The 22,219-nt window shown below is 37.6% G+C and overlaps 1 protein-coding gene across 2 annotated transcripts in view; it reads right to left on the bottom strand.

The window, feature by feature from the left end:
* Positions 1 to 22,219, bottom strand: part of PRKG1 (protein kinase cGMP-dependent 1) — a gene marked incomplete at both ends in the record, with an annotated part of 850,316 nt that overhangs the window by 36,327 nt on the left and 791,770 nt on the right. For both annotated transcript variants that reach the window (XM_083364786.1, XM_083364785.1), the window contains one exon: positions 12,121 to 12,217. In XM_083364786.1, coding sequence (XP_083220912.1) covers positions 12,121 to 12,217 — 97 coding nt within the window. The remainder of the gene's footprint in view (positions 1 to 12,120; positions 12,218 to 22,219) is intronic.

Here is a 22,219-nt window from a genome sequence, read left to right as displayed (position 1 = left end):
ATGCAACAGCAAATAATTATGTATCTTTAAAAAATAATGGATTACAGTTAATAGGCAACAGTTTTAAACAAATGCAATGCTTTCTCATTGACACAGACTCTACAAGTCTGAATAAATTATCACTGGAGTTGCAAACATTTTGGAATGCAATGGATACCTTTTCAGCTATTGTCTCTAATGCCAATAAATCAATATGAAATATTGCAATGATTTGATATAGCAGACCTAGGCATTTTACAGCCCCTGTCTAGACTGCCTGATGTTAACTGGACATTAGAAATCAAATGTAAATAAGTGTATATCATGCATGCAATACAACTGCATTGCTTTTATTTTGAAGGTGCCTGCTATTTTTTTAATTAACATATGTGTGTGTATATGTCTACACATCTTCACAGTCCCATTGGTTCAGCCCTTCACAATAGTCTCAGTTTCTCATGTGCCCCTTGGGAAAATTATTTGTTTGCCCTGCCATACAACATATAAGAGGCTGAGATGATGAGGGGTTACCCAGAATTGGCTATAAGTAATTTAAATGCTACATTAGGTTAATATGCAAAAAACATTTTGTAAATCTTAAAAGGAGATTCTATTCCATGAATAGTTTATAGAACTGATGCTCTGCTGAGTTAATATCAAAGCTACTGGTACTATATGTAGGAGCAGAAAAGTCATAATATGATACACTGTACAGAATTCAGTCCTGCTTCTTTGGGGAAAAAAGAAAGGAAAACAGAGTTTAAAATATGGAAATATTTTCTACAGAATCATAAAAAGAAAATTGATTATCTAGGAATGAGGCCACCGTGTTGTGCATCTTCGTTTAATGTTCATAATTGTACAGATTTCAGATTTCTTATGTTCCTTGCACAAGATAGACATTTTGTTCCAATTGCTGCAAAAAAGAAATTTCAGTTTTGATCTTCCTTGCTTTGTTGTATAAACAAATTGTTTTACCCTTGGCTTTATCTCTATACTGAAGGGAGCTTCTTATAATTGTGATATATTTATATTTAAAGGCACTTGTTTTTTTTCTGTAGCAGACCTATTTTAAATGTGGCTGGGTCAGACAGATCCACATTGGGCAATGTTTGGCTCTACTAATGATTAATTCTAGATCTGCTTCCTTTCAGAGCAAAAATGATTTCTGTACAATCTGAGCTCAACTCAAAGCACTACAGTACATCTTTTTGTCGGTAATTGTAATAGCCAGTTAGTATCATCAATGTCATTTCCTTTTCGTTTTATTTAGAATGCATCTTTTGCATTCCTGGACTTCAACAATGTAGGCATATGAACAGCCAAAATTAGCAACAGCTGTTACTTATAGCAGCACTTAAGCAACACCAGACATGTACAGAGTTATAGTAACACTAGTAGATGAACTGCTGGATTAGCAGAAGCAATAAAAAAAATTCCCGGCACAAGAACATCACGTAGTCTCAGTAGTGAATCAATGTATCTGGTTGGAATGTACTGTATCTACAATCAATGATTTTTAATATAATTTGGAAAGAGCATAACTCTCAGCTAGAGAAATCATATGTTTGTAGTGATGATCAGATTGATTCAGTTGGGAAAATTTGTCTCATCAAGTTATTGGAGTTGCAATAACAGTTTTCTGTTGGGGCCATTCCAATTATCACCATGTGGGAGACAGAAAGAGGCTTTCTCAGGAAAGTTAGTGTAATATGAAATCAATGTATTCTTACCATGATAATCACACATCTCATATAAAGTGTCTCACAGAGTTAGAATACCAAAGTGTCTCTTATAAGAGTGAGAAAAAGATGACACAACATGACAATCGCACCCCCACACACCCCACGCACACACAAAGTACAGGTGGTCCTTGATTTACAACAGTTCATTCAGTGATCGTTCAAAGTTACAACATTGAAAATAGTGACTTATGACCATTTTTCATACTTACAACCAGTGATGGGATTCAGCTGGTTCACACCGGTTCGGCAGAACTGGTAGCTAAATTTTGTTGAGTTTGGAGAATTGGCTGAATGCACACGGCTTCCAGAAGTCCGTTCTAGGCCTGGAAGGGGATGTTACTTCCAGAAGTCCGCTCTAGGCCTCAGAGGCCTGGAGGAGGCCTCCCAGGCCTAGAACGGCCCGCCGGGAGTGCGGGGATGCCACTTCTGGAAGTCTGTTTTAGGCCTAAGAGGCCCAGGCCTGCATCCACGCAGAGAACCAGTTGTTCAGGGATTTGAATCCCACCACTGTTTACAACCATTGCAGCATCCCATGGTCACTGATAAAAATTCGTACATTTGGCAACTGATTCATATTTATGATGGTTGCAGTGACCTTCTGACAAGCAAAGTCAATGGGGAAGCCAGATTCACATAACAACCATGTTACTAACTTAACAACTACAGTGATTCATTTAACAACTTTGGCAAAAAAAGTCATAAAATGGGGCAAAATTCACTTAACAAATGTCAGCAACATAAATTTTGGGCTTAATTGTGGTCATTAAGTCAAAGACTACCTGTACATAAACATACAATAACAAAAAAGGCAAGAGAAAGAATGAGAACGAGAAAGGAGGAAGGGAGGAAAGGGAGGATACAGTAGTTTATAATAAAGCTTTTGTGAGGGAGGGTGTAAAGTTTGTTATTTGAACTTGAAGCACTAATGGAACAATAAAGAAGATACTGCATTGATCTTTGAGTCTTATGACAGATGGTGTGTGAGGCCATCAAAAGGAATGTGTCTGAAACTATGTCCACATTCCTGAATCCAAGGCCACAACTTGGGAAGCACAAATAATGAAAAGCTAATGGCTGAAGTATATCTTTGGAAACATCTCCCAAATAACACCTGATATGTGAATACATATTAGGGAATATGGATGAAAAAGCTCTATTAAGTTGAAGCTTGTGCTTTGAGAAAAATCCATATAAAGTAAAGAAATGGCACACCCTCTCGAGCAGCAAATTATGCTTTAATAATAGGTATCATGCCAGCCAGCTACCACCTAATGTGCCTTTGAGCACAAAAATAAATGGAAAACCTTTCACAATCAATTGCTTTGACTGAACGTTGGCCTAGGAAAACAAGCTAAAATTTCAGCCAAAGGTTTTAGATATTTCTTCTATTCCAATTCTCTGCAGTTTTTAGAAACATCAGCAAATTGTAATCTTTTTTCTGTTACAAAGTTTCCCAAAAAGTTGGAGGAGAAATGAGTTCTTGCAAAAGTTTTTAACCATATGCTCCTTCTTCTACTGTCCTTTTTTTATTGACAAGGCCACAGTATTTTCTATTACAAAGAAAATACTTTGTTTTTGATTTCTAAGAATAACAGATTTGCAATGCTTGGGATTTCACATTCTCAAATAATTTTTTTGAAAACGTGGTCAAGACATAACAAAGCATAGCACTTCTCATCAAAAGATGAGGCCCTTATTGATCTGACAGAAACACAGTTCAATTTTGCCAGTAAAGTATTGCTTGGCTTTCTGAATTTTAAGACTGGAATTCCAGTTCAGCATTTGAGATGTTGAATTTCAGAATAAACCTAGTCACTGCTACATTGAAGATTTTTCTCTCCATGGAATCCCAACCAATTTCCAAGATCAGTAATGTAAGGCAAACTTTCCAAAGCCAGCTTACTTCATCTTTGTGAATTTTTCATGAAAATAGTGCCCAGGACATTTACTGGTCATTCGAGGCAAGGACAATGATTTTCATTCCTTCTTCTCAGCATTTCACATTGGCAGAAGTGAAGCCAATCTGGGAAATAAAGTCAGTAATGAGGTAGGTGTGCTTTTGATGCAACAATTTCTGAAAGGCCATAGGTTCCTCATCTCTGTTTCAAAGTACTTCCATTCAAATAGCATTCAGTGAAATGAATCAAAAGCTATTCTACAAATACAAGGTACTCAGAGGAATAGTGGGAAAAAGAATGTGTATGTGTCATTAAGGGAAAATAATATTTGGAACCCTTACAAAGCACTACACTTGTGTCAGAATAATTGCACAATGAGAGCTTTGTCTGGAAGCTTCAAAGTCTTCCAGTAAGTTGTTACAACAAAATGTTCCTCCAGTTCTTCCAGTAATAGTTTTCTGGCATGTTTTGACACACTAATAGGCTGGGCCTCCTCAGTTTGTCCCTTGGCTTCAAAGCTCTGACAGGGTTATGGCTCACTTGGTAGCATTCTAGACCCTGGCTCTGATAATACAGACTTATCCAACTTGAAGATTTATTCAGCTTTATTTCCATTTTGTATTTACACAGAGGCCATTGGGATTTATATTAGCTTGCCTCACTCTGGTGCTGTCCATAGTTCTGCAGACAACAGCTTGAAAAATGTTCAAGTAGCACGAATTCTTCGGACGGTTTTGATCTGAGGTAGCTGGTGTAGTTAATTTTAATCCCAAGTCAGCAATTATATATTTATTTCTAGGAGGCTGTTAAAACAGGATGTCTGATGGTCTTATATGACTACCTTTTATTTCAGCCGGGAAAGAAACATGAGACAGCTATTTCTTGAAATAGACCCTACTTATTTGGAAACTGAATCGAGATTTGTGATGGGGATGCTGTCAACTCTGATAGCTGGGTATATTGTGTGCAAGTCATCCTTTTTATACTGTTGCTCTTAAAATGGAGAATAAGAGACACAACTGGGCGTGGCTTGCTTTGTTTACCTTAGGAAATGAACTATATCTATTTGATGGTGATATAAGCAATGTTATATGCTTTGATTTTTTCCAAATGGTTTGCATTCACTGTGAATTGGCAAAATGGCAGTGATTTGGATGGGTGGAGAATTTGGCATCAGGTAACTTATGCCTGTATACTTCTAGAGGCAGTAGATAAAGTGCAGAAATTTAAATAGATCGCACCTTTTTGGAGCATAGTGGCATAGAAATACCAGTAACAGACAAAGAAAGTATCACACCTGCCAAAGGGATTAACATATGTAAAGGCCAACTGCACCCACAACATAATGCTGAGCTTCTTCATTTAGTTCAGTGTTTCTTCCCCTTGGCCCATTTAAGATGGTCAGGGTTCAATTAAATCAGAATGATTTAGATAAGTGTAGAGGGCAAAAGTGACAGCCACCTTAAAGGCAGTACTTTGCTTTTTTTCCCATAGGAGTACGCAGCAATTTAGTTGTTTCTTCCAAACTTTTCTTAGAAAAAAAAATTGATTCCTGGCTCTGAAACTGAGATATGATTTGAAGATGGGTTGCCAGCCTTTTATAGTAAGTACATTTTACAGAAGGAGAAAGAACTTGGCAGAAGAAGTGAGAGTTTCTATTTTTTTTATTTCAAAATTAAAGTGTGGTTTGATTTCTCATTGTAATAGTTCCAGCAGCAGCAGCATTCATTTATGAAATGTATTTATTAAACTTATATGTAACCCATCTCACCCACTCTAAGTGGCTTACAATCAATAAAAATATTAAGAAACATTAAAACAATAAATATTAACACTAAATTGGTTTGAAATGGACAAAGACAGAAAAGAAGAGAGGAAGATGCACATGGAGAAGAGATGGAATGACCTCTTATCCATTAATCATCTCCAGAATGATAGGCCCCACTGGGACCCTTGGCCAATTGGCAGAGCCAGGTCTTCAGGCCCTTTGGGGACACCAAAAGGGTGGATGTGTCCTTGGAGGATACAAAGTTTCAGAGGGTGGGAACCATGGCAGAAAAGGTGTTTGACAGAATCTGACAGAAAGTATATGCTAATATTAAGTCAAAATGATACAGAGGACTGTCATATGAATCTCATCTTTGATGTCTTCCAGTAGTAAAATCATTGCTATTCAAAGAACATTTAGGTTAGTAAATGACTGGAGATCCCATTTGGGCCGAAACTATAGCTTAGTAGATGATGGGATAGGATCCTGCCTATTGCCAACCAAAGAACAGTGCTAGAACAATCATGCAATAATGTTACATGCATTTTTATCTTGAATGAGCCCAAAGTATCCACTTTGCAATACATTCAGTTGGAAGGTACATCTTGAGATTAAGTTTGGATCCTGCTGTCATACACACATGATCACATCAAGAGGCATTGAGATTACAAAAGATAAGGCTGCTGTCTAGAATGGGAACTGACCCCAGATAACCCAGGACAGTATTTCTCAACTTTGACAACTTTAAGATGTGTAATATTCAGTTCCTGGAATTCCCCAGCCAGCATGATGGATCCACCCATCTTGAAGTTGACAAGGTTGAGAAGCACTGGTGTAGGCAAAGAAAGAGCCTGTTTGCCAGGTCAAACAGAACATTTATTATACAGAGCAAAGTATTATGGAAGTATAAAAGTATTTATCTAGATACAAATATATCATCTCAATCTTCCCTGTCCTTTAATTAGGTTTACTGTTGCCCTACATTTTTCAGCAAAAAATGTAAAAGGGACTTTGCCAAGGGACACTTGTAAGAACCAAGCCTAGGAATCCAGCCCTTTCTTTTTATGTATTACTCTCATACCCCCGACCTTCGCTCATTTCGTAGGGACTTGAAAACTTGGTTTTTTGAGCTGTCTGGCCCAGACTGAGGGGTTTTAATTATTTAATTAATGGGGTTTTAGTTAAGTTCAGGGATTAATTTAATCTTAGTTTTAATCGTTTTTAATTGTATGTGATGTATTTTAACTTTTAATTTTCCCTGTAAACCACCCTGAGTCCTACGGGAATAGGGTGGCATATAAATTTAAATAAATAAATAAATAAATACAGTAGCTCCTAACCTAACAGATTCTGCCAGGCATTTGAGATGAAGAAACAGACAAAAATAGTACCCACATAGTGATAATGCAACATGAAACTAGGGTCAGATTTCTAAAGAGAAAAAAAAAGCCAGAAAACTCTATGAATACTAATTCAAATCTACTGGGAATGTCCTTTAACTTATAAAGACAAGCAAATTACCCAAGAGAGACCCCATTACTCTGTGTGGCAGCTCACATTTTTCACTAAACAGATTTTAAGATATGGCTTCCTATGGTTTTGCTACACCCCCCCCACTACCACCCCCACCCCTCCCCCGGCTGAAGAGAATCCTAAATGTTGCCCGAGTCAACAATTCCATTCTAATCATTTTGAAACTGACAAATATTTAAACACCAGTTTCATTTAATAGACATGTACCTGTATTCACATTAGTTCAGAGAATGCATTCTAAAAACAGCTGATACCCACAAACATGTTTGGGGTATTATCCATGTATTTATGAAAGCCAAACCTAAACGTTAAACCACAGTTTGTGCATGCTTGATAGGCAGCCAAAAAGCACTAGGTCTGAACCATAGGTATCTCACTTTTGTGACAGGGAAGTTGTACCTTGGGGGTAGGATAATTCCCTCCACAAAATTCAAGATCAGCTATAAACCTTATTTAAATAAATATTTTTACTTTTTCTGGGTTTTTGTTCCAATCTTCACTATTGTTATGCTAGAAGCATATTAACTTTTTGACGTTATTGTGCTTATGAAAATGATGATGGTTGATTTTCTTTAATAAGCTTATAGTTCCCACAGCTGTATTTCTGTGGCAAAATAGGAAAATAATAATGGCAAACCGATCATAGAATATGTTGTGTGATTGTCCTGGTTTCATTTTAATCTACCCTGCAGTTTAGAAAGCTAAGAAAAACAGCAATTAAAAGGTAAAGCTTGACACCTGTCCCTAAATGGAAATTTCCATGCAGTTCACTTATAATTTCCTTCATTCCTTTCTTTTTTAAATATCTCATTCCAGTCTACAGCCCTGAAATTTCCTTATTTCCCATCAAAATACAAAATACAAACCAGTTCTGATTTGGTTTAACTTTGTGAGATCAATCAAGATTGGTTAAGTCCTGCCTCCTTGTTAGGCAGAGGCAATGTTAAAACTGTAAAAATTCAAATATGCTGTGAATATATCAACATGTCACTGGCAATTACTTACTGCAATTCAGAAAGTAAATGTTACAAATGATAATTTTATGGAATTAGGCTGTACAGGAAAACTATATAGTTTGTAGTGATATATAGAATGGAGGTTTCACTTTTGCTTATAGCATAGGTCCAAAGCATATCACCCAAGTTGGCAAAAAAATGTTTGTTTTCACTCAGAAATAGAAATAATGCTCTTTGTTACATGATAAAGCTTTCTGGCTGCATATATTTGAATAGCTAGTGCCACATAATTATATTTTCTTGCTGACAGAAAGAAATTATATTCCATTTCTTATACATCATGGTCTCTATATAATCTGTTCACAAACAATAGACAAACATGTTAAATCAGGCATTTTATATTCCTCCTTGGCCCATACTTATATTAATAAAACAGGGAGTTAAACTAGTGTTTTTCAGCCTCAGAAGTTTAAGATGGGTGGATTTAAATTCCCAGAATTCCCCAGCCACACATCGTAAAATTCCTGAGGTTGAGTACAACTGGCCTAAATGGTCTGGCCATTTCCAGGAACGCAGCCTCCAACTTCCGTCATGAGCCAAGAGACACATTTTTAAGCTGTGAATGCTCCAACACTGGAAGTTTTTAAGAAGAGACTGGACAGCCATTTGTCTGAAATAGTACAGGGTTTTCTCCCTGAGCAGGGGGTTGGACTAGATGATCTCCAAGATCCCTTCCAACATTATATTATTATTATTATTATTATTATTATTATTATTATTATTATTATTATTGTTGTTGTTGTTGTTGTTGTTATTGTTATTATTTATTGTTCTACTATGAGGATCTAACAGGAAGGGACAGATGGATCAGGAGCACATTTTGGTTATTCCTAGTCACATGATTGTGATTCCATCAGTAATGACTACTATTGCTGATAAGGAAATAAAAATGACAATTCCTTTTGCTATACTTCCTGAGCTTTTTACTATTCAGCCCTTACGTCTCCTGTCAACCTTCTCCCCAGTAATCATCATTTATCCATATCAGCCAATCCTTTGCAGCTATGTGCTATGCCTGTGAATTCATATGATAGGTTTAATTTTGGTTTTTGGTCAGAAATGGAGATAATGCTATTTATTACATGATAAAGCTATACGGCTGCATACTTTTGAATAATTAGTGCTGCATCCTATTGGAGCAGTATGGTGGCGTAATGCTTGTCTACCATTCAAAAGTCTGAGAGTTCAATCCTAGGTAGCAGCAGATGTTTCTCTCTCAGGATGGAAAGAGAAAATGTCTGCTGTGAAGTTGACACAGGGATCAGGAAGGGCATCTGACCAGTAAATCCTTAGTACTATTCAGTCACCCTGATTCTACCCTGAATTAAAGGATTACAGGGTTGTAAAAAAAAAGTGCCACATCATTTTTTTAAAGGTCCAACCCATTTCAAAAGGTGTATATAGAATTGACTATTATAAAATTATGGCCTAGCTCCAGATATTTTCTGCCAGAAGTAAAGTATGTATACAGTATGGTAAACTCACTCTCTTTTCAGTAAGTGCATTGAAGAATGGGGGGAGCGGGGGTTGTCTGTCTGTCTGTCTGTCTGTCTGTCTGTCTGTCTCTCTCTCTCTCTCTCTCTCTCTCTCTCTCTCTATCTATCTATCTATCTATCTATCTATCATCTATCTTAAATTAAAAGTTGATGGCAGGCACATGAGTAGGTGAAATTTTGAGTTACATGTGGCTTAGATCTTTTAATTTTGGTGATCCTATCCTCAAATATAAAAAGTAGTTAGAATCAGAAGGGCATTGGTTTACATATTTACAATTGAATGAAATATTTAAATCAGACAAAAAGTTATGAACTTGACTTTGTGAAAAATGAATTGGAAATCCTACTGCACGGTAGTGATGAACATATTATTGGTGAGGTCTATAAATTATTAATTGAATTTGGAAAATGAATGTGTATGATTCAGTAGGCAAAGAACTCTGGATATAATGTAATGCCTGAACAATGGGAGAATATGTGGATGAAAGGTTTAAAACTTACACTAAATTATAATAAAAAAGAAAACTTCTATAAGATGATGTATCATTGGTATTTAACACCAGATAAGTTGTAAAAAATGTATAAAGGTATTTCAAATGAATGTTGGAAATGCAAATGTAAAAAAGGGACCTTTTATCATTTATGATGTACATGAGATAAAGCAAAAAAAAATATTGGAATAGAATTCACATCTTAATACAGAAAATTCTCAAAGTGAATATAATGATAAAACCAGAAACTTTTCTTTGGGGTTTAATGAAAAAAAGGCTTGAGGAAAAAAAATTGGAACTTTGATGTTATGTATGTTGACGTCAGCAAGATTACTTTATGCACAATAATGGAAGATGGCTCAATTGACTGCTTTGATTATTTGGAAACCGCTTCTGCTTTGTGCTTGAGGTGGGGGAAAAAATGATAGGTTGGCTGTTATAGAAATGGTTAGTTTGTACTACTATGTAAAAGTAAAAAGTTGAGGTTTGATGCTATTATCTTATTTTTTGCACAAAGAGAGTCAGACATCAATGTCTTTTCTTTCTTTCCCCCCTTTCCCTACACTTTTCCCTCCCCTATTTTCCTACTATTTTCTTTTGTATGTTTATATTTTATATTGTAAACTAATAAAAAAAAGTGTGGCTTGGATGGAAAATGGTCTAGAATCCAGTGATTGTACAATTATGGGCATGCTTCGATGTTGCCATGTAACTCCTCTGTTCTATGAGTTGCAGTGCTTCCTGTTGAGCTTCTGGGTACAATTCCACATACTGGTTATTATCTTCAAAGTCCTTCATGGCATAAGCTGTCTAAGGGACTAGGACCTTCCCACTGTTTTTGCCCATCCCATAAGATCAGCTAGAGTGGGCATCCTCCTCTCCCAATTTTCAAGAGTACTATGTAATGGGACATAGGAAGTGTCCCATATTCATTGATGTTTGTCCTCTGGAACAGCATCTCCCCAGACATTTGAACTGCCCAACACATCCTTTACATGAGCCTTGAAAACATGGCACTTTCAACAGCTCTGTGATAGGCTGGGACATGTCCATATAGATGGTATTAGAGTATATCAGTTAGCTGTGATGTGTCCTTCCCCCTCTCTCTTATGTTTATGGTCTTTCTGTTTTGCTTTCAACTTGTACTTTGACCAGAATCATTGCTGAGTTTAATTTCAAGAAACACATCTGAACTTAAATGACGTTACTACATATTTATAAATGATATGTTTACAATTATCTCACTTGTTGAATTGGTTAATGCTAGGCATGCTTACTTGCGCTATTTTTATGGAAAGGATATCCCTTTACTTAATAGGGTTTCCTTAAGTCTGGCTGGTGTCATATTACGGGAGTCCTCTTCACTAATATGGGTTTACATAATTGTACACACAGTTACTCAGCTACATTTCACATTCTCTTAACATATATTTATATTGCCAAAGGGTTTGATTTAACAAGAAAACTACATTTTGATTGTTGATTGTTGTTGATATTTTCCTTCTCTGCTTTTGGCTAAAGCTAAGTGCATATAGCTCAACATAAATTTATTGATATTATCTCTATAGCTTGTATTCAGTATATTTAGCAAAAATTATACCTATACATCTGCTAGGTAAATAGATAAAATACAATAAATAGCTTAAAAACAGTATATGCAAAACTGAAACGATAATTTAAAAGTAACAGTTCACTAAAATATTGTCATTTATTTCACAATTCCTTTGCAAATTGTAAATGCTAAACTAAACTAAACTAAATTGAATTTAGTTGTAAAGATCAAGCACAAAGCAAATAGCATTAAAAATCTATCTATCTGTCTGTCTGTCTGTTTGTCTGTCTATCTATCTATCATCCACCTATCATCTGTCTATTTAATCAGACATCCTCTTAAATTCTATCATAGCCCATGGGAATCCTTATTTTAATATATTTCTTGAGCCATGTCTCATCTAGTTTTAGTATGAATAAAAGCAAACTAGGAATTGTATACCAGTCACAGGACGTTTTCACTTTCATTTTTAAGTGCTACTGTGCAATAAAGTTAAATACAAAGCTATGCAGTGGCGGATAACTTTATTAACCTCTCTTTATAATATTTAACTATCCTTCTGTAATGGGATACAATAAACAAACAAACAAAGCAAAAACCAACAAGATTCTGCATGCTTAGAAATAAAGAAATGTTACTTACCAATTCAACTCTACCAAAACCTCCAACTCCGAGAGTGTCAATGATGTTGAAGTCTGACAGCTTCAGATTGGCGAAGAAGGCAGCTTCGGCTTCATATCTGGATTTTTTTATGTGAAAAAATGGAAATTTCTTAGAGGTGTAGACATGAGTGCTATGTAACTCTGTTCCAAAATGAAGTACACGTTGATTGGATACCACCTTAATTTCCATCTTTCTTTTTAAAAAGTCTTTGTTTTTTCATCCATTGGTCCTGAATTCACATTCTAAATCTAGTTATTCCTCTCTCTTTTTTTTCAGAATGAAAGAACCAAATGTCCAGGCAGCATATCTGTAACGCAACCATTTTGTGTTATAATTCAATTGCACATATTGATTGAATTTCACATCTTGACAGCTTTTTTTAGTCTTCTGGTGAAGATTTTTTCATTTTTTCTCTTTCTTTTTTTAGTATTTTGTGCAGATAAAAGTCTTTAAAATGAGTTTCCCTTCTCCAAAAGCTGCCAGAATTTCTATGAATGTTTATTGAAAGTGGCAAGATCATTAAGGTCCCCAGAGAAAAATCTCAGCCAGGTTTTATAAAATCAGATCTAATAAGCTGAGAAAATGGTATACAGATTTCTGAAAGGAATTATTTCAGGCACGCACTACTGTTCCTAAAAGAACACTTTCCTATACCCTACATCTTGAAACTTCACACAGAAGCTTGTGGTCCTCAATCCAGAAGTGTTCCCCTTAGACTGTGTGTGAAGTAGCTCTGAATAAAAATGTACACAGTACTAGCTATGCAAGCCATCTGAAACTGACACATGCACACATGCCAAAAATAAGCCTCCCATGGATATACCCTTTAAATATGAATCTCTTAAAATAGTGTCTTGCTAGGGATTATGATATTTTTAGAAAGGCTATGAGGGTAAACTGAGGAGGATGTTCCATCTACTCACTGAACTTTGATACGGGAAATATCTTGCTGAGGGGGGAAAGCATAACACATGAACAATTTTTCTAATGATACAGTACCTTTGTTCTTCTGAACTGAGTGTTCCAAAATGCATGTAGAAAGACAGTGCTTTTTCATTATTTTGAAACAGGCTATTCATAAGATTAGCAGGTTAATCAAGGGGCACAACGAAGTGAAAATCAATGATGAGTTCTTGCTCTACAGACTCTTAGCTCCATTTATTTCAAAGTAATATAGATGTGTTTTTACATCATGCTCAGTGGTAGGACCTTTAAAAAGCACTTTGCTTTTTTTAAAAAAAATGTTCATGATTTACCCTGAAAAATAGAATATAAACACAACTCTGCTGGGTCTCTAAAGGAGGTTGCCAGCAATATGGGATGAATGTTGTTTGAGAATTCAGAAGACTCAAGTTCTTCTGTATTCAGCTTGAAAACTCAACACCCTTATTGTGAAGATTAATTTTCTACCATGGAAATATGACATCCCATAGAAGGTATCTCCTACCCAGAAGCTCTGGTGGTAGGGCTAGAACTTTTTCAGGTGGCCTCCGGTCGGAAGAGATAGCTTCCTCCCAGTTTTAGAATAAGTAAGAAGGAGACCTTAAAGCAGGGGTCCTCAACCTTGGCAACTTTAAGACTTGTGGACTTCAACTGCCAGAATTCCTCAGCCAGAAAAGTTAGCTGAGGAATTCTGGGAGTTGAAGTCCACAAGTCTTAAAGTTGCCAAGGTTGAGGACCCCTGCCTTAAAGAAAGAACATTTGACATATGTGGGTAGAGAAAGAATATAGACAACTATGTACAACTGGTTGCTGATACCGAAAGGGGCCCAATACATTTTTTTTCTCCTGTTCCCCATTAAGTTAGTGCCTGAGTGAGCTGGATGTCCCATCCCCACTTTAGAAAATGGAACTTCACAATAACTCCTGTATATTATAATTTCCTAACAGCAAAGAAAGGACATTCCATAGAGAAGTATGCACTTTCAGAAGTCCCTGAAAGTGGGATCTGTCATTCAGATAACCATACACAACTATGTACGACTGGTTGCTGATACTTGCTAGGAAATATTTCTACAGCACTTTTCTGCTAAAAGACACTTTGATTGTGACATGATTTAAATGTTTGGTATTTAATAAAGAAGGGCAGGGGTGTCAAACTCAATTTCATTGAGGGCCGCATCAGCATTGTGGTTGCCCTCAAGCGGCCGGGTGGGTGTGGCCTGGGTGGGCATGGCCTACTGGGTGGGCATGGCTAGAGTGCGTATGGCCTACTGGGTGGGCATGGCCAGCTCTACATCATTCGCATCAAGGGTGCCTATGGGGGACTGGGCAGGAGTGGGACAGATCTCAGGGTCTCTGGCAGCAAAAGGGTCTCTGGGCCAGGGCCAAGGCAGTGGGGGCCGTTCGTTCACTGTTTCCAGGATGGCTTCGCGGGCCACATGAAACCACTTCGTGGGCCGGATCCGGCCCCTGGGCCTTGTGTTTGACATGTCTGAAGAAGGGCATGTTTGATGATGTAGAGGTCCTATAGATTTTTCCAGGGGCCAAAAAGTCAAAGAAGGCTGTTCTAAATGCCCTTTAGTGGTGCAGGCTTCTTCTATTTCTTGTAGGTCAGCTTGTTTTAGAATCTTCTGGTGTGCAAATGGGTTGAGGGAGGTTCATTGTTCTGTGCTGTTATGTCTAAAAGATGCTCTAGGTTTTGGTAATCAGGATGTCTATTAGCAAAATTGACCTTTTAAAAAATATTGGGATTTGATTCCTAAGAAGGTAATGTTGTTTTTGCTTCTTCCTTTGGCAGTATCTGGCCTAGAAGTTCCAAAAAGTGATATCATAATGACCTGGATTTACTCTATCAAATTTTCCTGCAATGGGTATAGTAAGGATCTCAAGAGACACATTTAGCCACAACATCAGAAAGGTCTTCTGAAAAAACACATAGAGCAAATTACAGTGAGTTTGCTGGCTCTGAGTCCCCTAAACAGCCACAGAACTAAATAATTTAAAGAATAAGTAAAAGATAAAAAAGAGGAAATAAAGAAAAACAACAAAACCAAGTGTAGAGAATAATAGAGGTGACCTTGGAGAAACTATGGAGAACTGTTAGCAAAGTATGATTTCAGAAAAGAAAGGAAGGAAGGAAGGAAGGAAGAAAGAAAGAAAGAAAGAAAGAAAGAAAGAAAGAAGAAAGAAAGAAAGAAAGAAAGAAAGAAAGAAAGAAAGAAAGAAAGAAAGAAAGAAAGAACACCTTTCAACTAAAAGGTAAAGGTTCCCCCACACATGCATGCTAGTCGTTTCCGACTCTAGGGGCCGGTGCTCATCTCCGTTTCAAAGCTGAAGAGCCAGCGCTTGTCCGAGGACGTCTCCGTGGTCATGTGGCCGGCATGACTAGACGCCAAAGGCACACCTGTTACCTTCCCACCGTAGCGGTCCCTATTTTTCTACTTGCATTTTTATGCGCTTTCGAACTGCTAGGTTGGCAGAAGCTGGGAGGAGTAACAGGCGCTCACTCTGTTACGCGGCACTCGGGATTCGACCCGCCAAACTGCCGACCTTCTGATCAACAAGCTCAGCGTCCTAACCCACTGAGCCACCGCGTCCCTAAGACCTTTCAACTACTTCTGCCTTAATTCTCTAAAATTATTTTTAGGCTTTCAAGATTCTGCTACTACTATATCAATAAAATATAGTTCCATTATTATTTGTCCAATCTGTTTCCTGACCTGGTCTATGTTGAAGGACTAACACCAAGGGAATCTTGATCATATGACTGATTGGCAAAACTCATGAGGATGTGCACGCTCTGTTTCCAATCAGAGGGATCTTTATTGGAAAGGCGTGAAAGTGATCACCATCACAGCCTCAGACTTTTGTGTCTGGAACTGCAACACGAAAGGCTTGCTTCTTCATTCCTCTTTTTTCTCCCTTCCTGGTAGGATTGGAGGGCAATGGTCCTATGGCTGCTGCTCGTGCTGCTCCCATTCTTCTCCTAAACTTTATGAGCCCACAACAGCGCCGAAATTGAAATATCAGGTCAAAATTTGGAAGCTCCAACTCCCATTGTCTGTTATGCTAATGAGAAGGGTAGAAATTATGTAATTTTGACCCTGTGGTGATAGTGGAGAGATTTTGTGGGAAACGATGCAAGGAATTACTTCAGGGGTATTACTATAAAAGCTTTGGTAGAAAATAACAATTTAGTTCAGTTTGGGGTTTTCTTCTGCAGCCTTTCAATGACCTTACATTTGTGGCCCTTCTGTTACATCTCATTTTGGAAGCTAATCAGGGTTGAGCCCGTCCTAGTTCATAGAATAACCTTGCTTCACACTGCTGCTTATTGATCATTTTGTTCTTGTCATGATGTGGATCTTAAAGGTTTAGACAGCTAAACAGTTATCTTTATTTTAATTTTTATAATTTTATTCATTTATAACCTAAAATATGAAAATACAAAACAAATAGTAAAGGGCAACAATAGGGAAAGGGAAAATGAAAACGTGTAAAGGAAGGGGGAGGGAAAGAAACAAAAGGCGTTGACTTCCAACTCCCTCTGTTGCAGTAATAGGGCTCGCAACTTGGGTGTCCTCCTGGACTCGCACCTCAGTCTTGAAGATCATATAGGAGCCGTGACCAGGGGGGCTTTTGCCTAGGTCCACCTGGTGTGCCAGTGGCGGCCCTATCTGGACCGAGATGCCTTGCGCACAGTCACTCATGCACTCGTGACCTCCTGGTTAGACTACTGCAACACTCTCTACATGGGGCTGCCCTTGAGGACCACTCGGAGGCTTCAGCTGGTGCAGAATGCAGCCGCGCGGGTTGTGATGGGGTTTTCCTGATACTCCCATGTAACACCTCTGCTCCGTGAGCTGCATTGGCTTCCGGTTGCCCTCCGAGTGAGATTCAAGGTGCTGGTGATGACCTATAAAGCCCTAAATGGCTTGGGTCCAGGATATTTGAGGGTACACCTGCTGCCGGCATCAAGTTCCCTTCATCCTGTGCGCTCCCACAGGGAGGGCCTTCTCAGGGTGCCGCCGGCAAAGGATTGCCAGCGGCCAACACCCAGGGGGAGGGCCTTCTCTGTGGGCACGCCTGCCCTTTGGAACCAGTTACCCATAGAGCTCAGGACTGCCCCTGATTTTCGTTCATTCCGCCGGGACCTGAAGACCTGGCTCTTTGAGCTTTCCAGCCAGGACTGAGAATTTTTAATTTTTTAACTTATTGTAATTGGGTTTTTAAATCAGAGTTATAGGGGTTTTAGATTTTTAATCAAGGATAATTTAATCTATTTTAATTGTTATTAATTTCTTGTATTGTAATGTTGTTTTAATTGCCTTGTGAACCGCCCTGGGTCCTACGGGAGAAGGGCGGTATATAAGTTCAATAAATAATAATAATAATAATAATAATAATAATAATAATAATAATAATAATAATAATAATAATAATACATTAAGATAAAATCTAAACTTTTTACATTTCTATAGTAGTATGAACTAGCTATTTCTGTATCAACAAATCAGTCTAATCAGTAAAAACCAAAATCATAGTATTATTTTTTTCCACCTCAAGCACAAAGTCCAGAAGTGGTTTCCAAGTAGAAACAAAAGTACTTATATAGGGTTTGATAAACAGTTATCAAGTGTAATATTAATTTACAAATCTCTTTATATTTGAATTGTAAAGAACATAGGGCTACGAGCTTGAAACATAGTTAAGAGAGGTGATATGCATAAATCTCTTTCATTATTTTTATAAATGGCTCATTCTCTACAAGACAGCAATAATATTTAAAATAGTAAGGAAGAAAAAATTACTGAAAACAACAGAAGAAAATTTGAGAGTTTAACTTAGGAAACAAATCAAATGGAGATGGGGAAACCTAGCTTAATGGTAGCTCTTTTTGGAAATTAAAATCAAAATTAAATAATAATAACCAATTAATTAATAACCAATTCTGTGTTGTTGTTAGCTGCGAAGTCGTGTCCGACCCATCGCGACCCTATGGACAACGTTCCTCCAGGCCTTCCTGTCCTCTACCATCTTCTGGAGTACTTTTAAGCTCATGCCTACTGCTTCAGTGACTCCATCCAGCCACCTCATTCTCTGTCGTCCTCTTCTTCTCTTGCCCTCAATCTTTCCCAGCATTAGGCTCTTCTCCAGTGAGTCCTTCCTTCTCATTAGGTGGCCAAAGTATTTGAGTTTTGGCTTCAGGATCTGGCCTTCTAAAGAGCAGTCAGGGTTGATTTCCTCTAGGACTGACCGGTTTGATCGCCTTGCAGTCCAAGGGACTCGCAGGAGTCTTCTCCAGCATCATAGCTCAAAGGCCTCAATTCTTTGGCGCTTGGCCTTTCTTACGGTCCAGCTTTCACTGCCATACATTGCAACTGGGAAGACCATAGCCTTGACTATACACACTTTTATTGACAGGGCGATGTCTCTGCTTTTTAGTGTGCTGTCTAGATTTGTCATGGCTTTCCTCCCGAGGAGCAAGCGTCTTTTAATTTTTTGGCTACAGTCCCCATCTGCAGTGATCTTGGAGCCCAGGAAAATAAAATCTGTCACTAACCAATTTTGTAACATGTGCTGAATTTGAGTCAGATAGATGACGTGGCTGCAAAAGTATTCAACATTTTCATAATGTCACAGATGAGGAAATGATGTTCATTAAATACGAAGACAACAAAGTACAACTTCAGGTTTCAAAAGAGTCTTGACAGTATGCAACAATGGGCTTTTTCCAATAAAATGTAGTTCAGTGGTGAGAAACAGAGGATTTTGCCTTGGTAGAAAACCCCCCCAAATGCACAGGTACACAATAGGAAGTCCTTGGCTTGGCAGTAGGATTAAGAGAGATTAAGCATGTTCCACCAGTGTGCTGCAGTTGCAAAAACTTATGCAACCTTGGCTGCATCAAGAGACTTATAGTGTTGAAATCACGAGAAGTTATAATTTCTGCCCTAAGCTGCATTGTATCTGGAATACTGTGTCCAGTTCTGACCACCACATTGTAAGGAAATAAGAAGTGCAAAGAACAACCACAATGATGAAAGGCTAAGTACATAAATCTTATGAGCAACTGTGCATCTGTAGCCTAAAGAAGGGAAGGCTAAGAGGAAACCTGACAGCAATCCTACCAAGAATAAGACAACAATTAATGGGTGGAAGTTACAAAGGGTGATCCAAACTCAAATTCCTGACTGTGAGAGCTACTAAATAGTGAACCCGCCTGCCTCCTGGGGTTGAGGGTGCTCTAGCCCTGCAGGTTTTCAAGCAATGAATGGATTTTAATTTGTTTGGGATGGTAAGTACTTCCTGCCGTTGACATGAGATTGGAATCCAAAGAGACATTCAATTTTAAGATTCTATAGCTTGCAGCTTCATTGTCTTTAAAATAGCTTTCAACTGAAGCTTTACCTTGCACTGGTCAGATACCACCTCAAGCACTGGACTCTATAGCAACTACCATTAAAAAAAATCAAAGAAGATTGAATAGATCCAGAGAAAGACAAGGATCACCAAGGGATTAGAAATTAAACCCTACAAAGAGACAGCAGAGGAACTGATAACGTTTAGCCTTAAGAAGGCTGAGAAGATATATATATATCGTACATCTTCAAATATCTGAAAATACATCACACGACATTCAGAGGCATTTTAGTTACAGAAAGGCAAGTTCTGATTGGATATTGATGAAAAACCCCTTCCTAATATCAAGATTCTCACTTACCCAGAGAAGTGGTGGTTTCCCATTTAGGCATCTGTTATGGCTGCTTTGATTTTTATTCCTGCACTGAGAAGAGGGTTGGACTAGATGTCCTAAAGGACAAGTATTAATTTTATGGCTTTTATGTTGCCACTTGGTATTTCTTACCATCTTTGACACTGTGTTATTTCTCACTGCAATGTCACAACTGTCACATTTATTTGCTATAATTACTAATCTGGTTTCGAGCTCTGTCACAGTCGATATTAGCTGTCCCATCTCTATATTCTTTTTCTGACAGCCTTATCTTCAGTCTATTTATAGTGAAGGCCACTGATTTAATTAATCCACCCAGAGCCTGGACTAGGATGAAAATTAAATTAGATTACAGTGTTTGGTTTTATAAATCCTTCCCTACCATCATACTATAAACTCCAATTTTATGGAAACATTTGTACGGAGGATTGTGTAGATAATTTTGCATCATTCTGGGGGAAAAGACATAGATTTGGATTTTTGACATTGTAGCCTGCCTACTCATTTTTAATCCCTTTAGGGTCAAAAGCCAAAGCATAATTAAATAGAGATCAGAGTCTTCCATTATTGTAGTGGTATCCCATTAGGAAGGCCTTATCACAACTAACTACTTTATCAATATCTTGTTATGCATCACCTTGGAGATAAACAGTCACTGGTTCAAAAAAAGTGAAAGTCTTAGAAGCTCACTGTGGTCACAAAATATCCTTGATTAGGTTGGCTAACATGCCTGGAAAGGACCATATTTTGTTCACAACCTGTGAACAATTCCAGTTGTGAAAAGCAGTAGCAAATGAGTAGGAGGTGAAAAAAAATAAGGCTTTGAACACTATCTGAACAATTCCCCAATCAAAAAGCTGAATGAACAAAAGGAATGCCTGAAAAATCATCTCTCTCCACTCAAGAAGCCTCTCCATAAAAGAAAATATTCTGTCAATAGACTGATACTACCTATCAGTACTATTCTTTGATGTTAATAAAACGAGGCAATAAAAGTTAGGGGAAGGAAAGGCTGGCAAATATAAAGAAACATTGAAGGAAAGCACTAACAGCTACTGAGCAGGAACACACTTGTTAGGTACATTAACAACAAAATGTCAGTTGGAATTGGGGTAGAATCAAAATTGAATCGATGACTAATTAAATTCTATTTATTTATTTTTATCCTACCTTTATTACGTTTTAATGATTCACTCAAGACGGCAAACATGCCTAATTCTCCTTCTTCCTCCTATTTTCTCCACAGCAGCAACTCTGTGATGTGAGTTGAGCTGAGAGACAGTAACTAGTCCAAAGTCACCCAGCCTATGGCAGAACTAGAACTCCCTGATTTCTAGCCTGGTGCCTTAAAATCACTAGACCAAACCAGTTAATTAATTGATCTTTTGGTTTCAGACCACTTTGAAAAAGACACAGCATACTTAAACACGGCTTCATATTATTGACTCTGTTTGATCTGCCAATCAAAGCCTCTACAATTTCAACAAATGCCACAGTTAAAGACAAAAATGTGGGAAGGTGGGGATTTGAACAGCAGGTGGAGTGAAAGAGTTTGGGCTAATTTCTCTTTTTCCCCAATATGGAATTACACACAGACCTGTATCTCTAATATTTTGGCTAGTTCTCATGTCTGATAAAAAAAAATCAGTGGTTTAGGATGATTTTCTGCTGATACCCTCCTGAAACAGATTTCTCTTGATACAGATTCCCATAACTTTGCCCTGATTCCACCTTCTTAATTAGATATATCCAAATACTTCTCCAGATATTCTAAATAGGAATTAAATTAACAAATCGGTAATTGTGAGTAACACATCAGAGGGTAACCGATCAAAAAGTAACAGGTCTGCTAATCTGCTGATGCCAGAAGCACCCCCAAATAATGCAAACTTTATCTACTGCCAGTAGGGAGTTACACAACAAATGCCAAATTATATGAGGCACATTGCTGAAAATCTTATGTCTATATTTAACATGTTATTTAAGAGGCATTCCAAAGCTAATCACCTAATTACTTAAAACATAATAAATAAGACTTTAACTTTACCATTACTCCATTGCTTTAGATTTATAAGTCTGATTTTAATACGTTAATGAGAGCTTTTTGGGAAAATTAGGTTGAATCCTGTTGGACAAACCACATAACTTCACATTACTATTACTATTATGTAGAAGCACTGTGACCAGTTGAAATGAAGAGCCATTAAACATTTATCTATATATTCTATTTTTTTTAAAAAAAACAATTCCTTATTACTTTTTTTATATGCTTTCAACTTTCTCAACAAGACTGTATGAGTTGAAGGAGAGCATATCTTATCTTAACCTATTCTACCTTGTTTTATCTGGTTCCTTTTGCATAGCCAGATGGAGATATTTATGTATGTGGGGGATATGTGC

The sequence above is a fragment of the Vipera ursinii genome (genome assembly GCF_947247035.1).
Source record: "Vipera ursinii genome assembly, chromosome: 5".
NCBI lineage: Eukaryota > Metazoa > Chordata > Lepidosauria > Squamata > Viperidae > Vipera > Vipera ursinii.
This window is presented reverse-complemented; position numbering and strand designations above follow the sequence as displayed.